The sequence below is a fragment of the Rhea americana genome, unplaced genomic scaffold, assembly GCF_003343005.1.
Source record: "Rhea americana isolate MKP2758 unplaced genomic scaffold, rheAme1 scaffold_76, whole genome shotgun sequence".
Lineage (NCBI taxonomy): Eukaryota > Metazoa > Chordata > Aves > Rheiformes > Rheidae > Rhea > Rhea americana.
In genome coordinates, this window is record NW_028186934.1 from 1812057 (window position 1) to 1816274 (window position 4218).

The window sequence follows — 4218 nt, forward strand, 5'->3', positions numbered from 1 at the left end:
CAAATGAAGCTAAAGAGATCCAGGATAAATGGTCATGCATATGTTTAAACTAGAAATCTGAACATTCACCATCATGGAAATCAGATTCTAGGGCAGGCACATAGAGCTAAAAAAAAAGTTATGGTGAAGTTTGATACATTTCTGATGTATTTATTATGGGATTATATCACAGTGTTATATCATGCTCTTGCCAACAAGGAGATTGCACTCGATAAYACAGAGAGAAACCTCCGCTCATATCTCTTGTTGCCCTAAAACGAACAGCAGTGAGCTGGTCCTCTGTGGTTTCTTTCCTTCCTGAACTCTGCAACAGCCTGTGGACACACACACASAGCATTGCTCAGTCTCCAGCTCTGCTTCTGACTAGTATGGACAAAAGGGGTGGGAATACTTGTTCTGCAGGTAGTCTGGAAACCTGATCTGGAAGGTGAGTGACTCAGCCCTTTCTAACAACAGCTGTTTTAGGGCCCTGCAAGGGTTGGAGTGCGGTACCCGAGCCTGTTCTGCGGCTTCCTGATTTCTCCCTTGTTAGTGCTCTGAGTAGGGACCTGATCAGAGCGTTTAAGTGGACTTCTGAAACCCTCCTAGAAAAGAGAGGCCAGGAAGAGCAACCTGAGTCTGGGAGACAGAACTGAGGGAATTTGGGAAACCTGTTGTGCAGAGCTGCTGATAACAAACGAAGACAGAAACTCTCTCGAAAGAAAAATGCATGGAAAATCTTTTTAGGGAAAGAAGTGAGGTTCATTTGCATGTCATAGCTCACTTCTGCAAGCCCTGAGTGAAACAGATCCACAAGTGTAACAATGGAAAAGACAGGTATGTTTTTTTGTCTGCTTAAAGTAATACAAAACTGGCATTGCTTTATAGCTCAGTAAATGTGCATATACACCTATTTACATTCCTTTGTATAGTTTTTGTACTTTGCTCATAAGACATAYGGCTGTAACAGGCTAAGAGCAAGACTTAAAACCGTGCATCAGCTATTTGTGCATGCTCTGTCCTTGAACACTTGTATCACGGCAGACAACTTGCAACATAAAAGAACCTCCATATATATGTATATATATACCAATATATGTGTGGTGTATGTGTATATAAAAAACATTTGACATTTATTTTGACATARGGTATAATAACATGAAAACTGTAAAACTCATAGGGTTTCTGGTATGTTCTGTGGATGCCAGTGGATTGTGCATTGACTTCTGTGTGTAGGTCTGTAATGAAGATGAGGGCTCTGCATCAGCATGGGAATCAGTTCTTGAGCTGTGGTGTATTTACAGGATCAAGATCTGAGTTCACAGAAATCCTGTCTGTGAGCACAACTCATTCCCCCTGCAGTCAATGGCAAACAGTAAGACATAAAACAAATCTCTTCCACATAGTCCTTGCAAAATAAAAATAATTGCATGTCTGCTTAGTCCATATGACTGATTGCCYAGTTAAAAGCCTGTATGTGTGTGCAAATGCTAGAATTAAACCAAAAGAAGATTAATTCAGCATGTTTAGAGAAAAATAAAGCAGCTTYAGTCACAAGGCAACATTATATACTASTGTAGTATAAACAGCAATAGGGAAAGAATGTATAAATTATTATAAAGCTGGACTTAAATTTGCCTGAGAATTAGTCACTGAAACTGAGGTCATTATAGTATTACACTGTTCCAAACAAGCTATTTGAGGAGCTTGTTTTCTTCCAGCATTGGCACACTACCAGTGCTTACAGCTCAGTATGTGGTTGTTTTCTGCTCTATCTCTTCAGCTTTGCTGTAAGGTTAATGAGGTTTCATTTGCATGTGAGCTTATTTCCCCCTGAGCTTGGGAGCAGCTGACATTGTTTGGGCAAGGATGTCCTTGCCCTCTCTCTTGTGCATCTCTTCCTCTCACCTTCCTGACTGCTAGACAAGTTTTTGCATGAAGAATCACCTTGGTGCCAGACTGATGTGGGTTCCCCCCAGAACAGGAATGCCTCAGCCTTGCTTCTTTAATTTGGCCATAAGGCCGTGGACTGAACTTGGAGACTTGATGATAGGGGAACCAGCAAGTTAGCCTTACAACACTCAGGGGCCAGGTGGGGTGGCTTTAGGAGTAGTCTTCATAAACAAGGCATAGAGAGTGATACTTGTACCATTGAGGATTGAGACCACTGAGTCTGCAGAACTAATACTGAGTATTATCAGGTCCTTTTGAGGSAGCAGAAGTGAATACAGTCTGGCCCACTAAATAGTGCTTCACTGATATTAGTATGGAGGGAAAAGTAGGAAATTCCCTATGCATCTGCCATTATGACAGAGGGTAAGCAAGAGTAAACCTTACTAAAAAAAAATTCTTCCATGTCTGCTGATCCCCTGAAAGAAAATGCTCAGAGTTGCCAAGATAAATGTGAAGAAGACATCCCGAAGAGGTCCCCATTTGACTTTGTTATGAAACAGTTCCAAGGGAAAAAATCCTTTCCTGGAAAAAGAAAAGAGCAGCCTTCATCCATAAGAAAATTCTTCGGGGGCCTTGACTTTGTGAAATCCGAAGTCAAGGACAGAAGAGAGATTGAAGAAATGGCAATAAACAACGCTAGAGCTGATGATCAGAATGAGAAGGAAGATCTCTCTATAGAAGGTAATGCTGGTACAATAAGTAGATGTACGTGTGTATATATCCTAACTTCATTTCCTTTCCTCAATAACCAAAGTGCTGTATTTCATTGATTTTAGCTTCTGCCTTAGCCAGGATTTGCTTCTGATCAGAATATTGCCAAGGATGTGTTCTCTAGTTTGATAGCTGGCAAAAAATAAATGGGATCCATGTTGCTTAGGAGTGATAGAGCTTTTGGATGACCTCCCTCTTGATCTCTACTGTGAGACATCAGTGCTGGAGTCAGCTGATTAGTTGTAGAGCTTATTTGGGACCTTGAGCTTCGAGCAGTTGGRTTGTTTATAGTTAAGGTCCACCCTGCTGCTAAAGCAGTCTGAAGACAACAAGAACAGATGTTTCCCACCACTTGTCACTGGTTAGGGGGAGGGGAAGGGAGTGGAAATTCATTGTGTATGTTATTTTGTGCTCACAGGAATATTTCTAGCTCCACATCAGAGAAGATGAGGCTCTTTTTAAAAAGGTCCTGGAATGTGAGGTTTAGAGCCCCATCCTTTGTCCTAAGAGTTTTGGATAGGAATGGGAAAATGATGAGAGGACAGCCCTTGTAAGCAGGGATGACTGTTTTGTGCAGTTTTTGGCTGCTCATTTCTGGTTATAGGCATTAGATGATATTACTGAAGGACCATTTTGATCGATCTGCTAAGGGATTTAGAGATGAATATAAACACAGTTTTTCTTGCTGTGCAAACTGCATTGAAGAARAAGCTAAATGGGGGTTGCTTTGCAAAGCCAAGAACAGCAGTACTGCCTTAAGCAGAAAATGTAAGAAAATGAACACAGGCTGTCATGGAAGAAGGAGCAGGATCACTGCAGAATTGCAGCACCATTCACTGCTAACTGGTCACGTGTAGTCTCCRTTGCCACAGCATAGGAACAAGGCAGGCACACAGAGGTGGCTAAGAGATTTTTGCRTCCAGAATACATGCAGCCCAGAATTTTGCAAAAATTCCATGTGCAAATGGCTGCATTGGTTGTGCAAATGTCCAAAGTTGCTRGCATAAAGTAGCTTGAAGATGTGGAACAGGAGATTCTTTCATTTAGCATCAGCAGCTTCATAGTGAATTGATCTGCAATGGTGTTGTCACTCAGGGTATTTATCCACTCCCAAATTGAAAATACAGCCAGGTTTACTGATGAGTTCAATTCATTTCCTGAAATCTTCATCTGACAGCCGCAGGCAAGGTTTTACACTGTCTTAGCTGCAGAGGTAACCAGAGCCTTATTTCTCTGTTTCACAGATGAACCTTCACATCTTATTTCTGAAGCAGAGTCACCATCTGGTAAGCAGAGATTTAACCAGTTCATGCAGAAGCTGGGAAAAAAACCCAACAGCAAGAATCTGGACCTAAATAATTGTGCTTTAAGCCCAACAGATATAACAGAGCTGGGTAAATACGCATTTTACTCATCTGTACACTTAATATATTTCTTTATTTCTTATTTGCCTATTCAGTTACTAACTCACTTTTTTCCCTTCCCTTCCCTTCCCTTCCCTTCCCTTCCCTTCCCTTCCCTTCCCTTCCCTTCCCTTTGTCTCAGTCCTAAGACTTCTACTAAACATCTAATCTG

The 4218-nt window shown here is 41.4% G+C and overlaps 1 protein-coding gene across 1 annotated transcript in view; it reads left to right on the forward strand.

Annotated features, from left to right (window-relative positions):
- Nucleotides 1-774: 774 nt before the first annotated feature.
- Nucleotides 775-4218, forward strand: part of LRRC31 (leucine rich repeat containing 31) — a 12851-nt gene continuing 9407 nt past the window's right edge. Inside the window, exons 1-3 of the mRNA XM_085322269.1 lie at nt 775-816; nt 2356-2613; nt 3888-4054. Of these exons, the coding sequence (XP_085178395.1) occupies nt 804-816; nt 2356-2613; nt 3888-4054 (438 nt within the window). The 5' untranslated portion in view covers nt 775-803. The remainder of the gene's footprint in view (nt 817-2355; nt 2614-3887; nt 4055-4218) is intronic.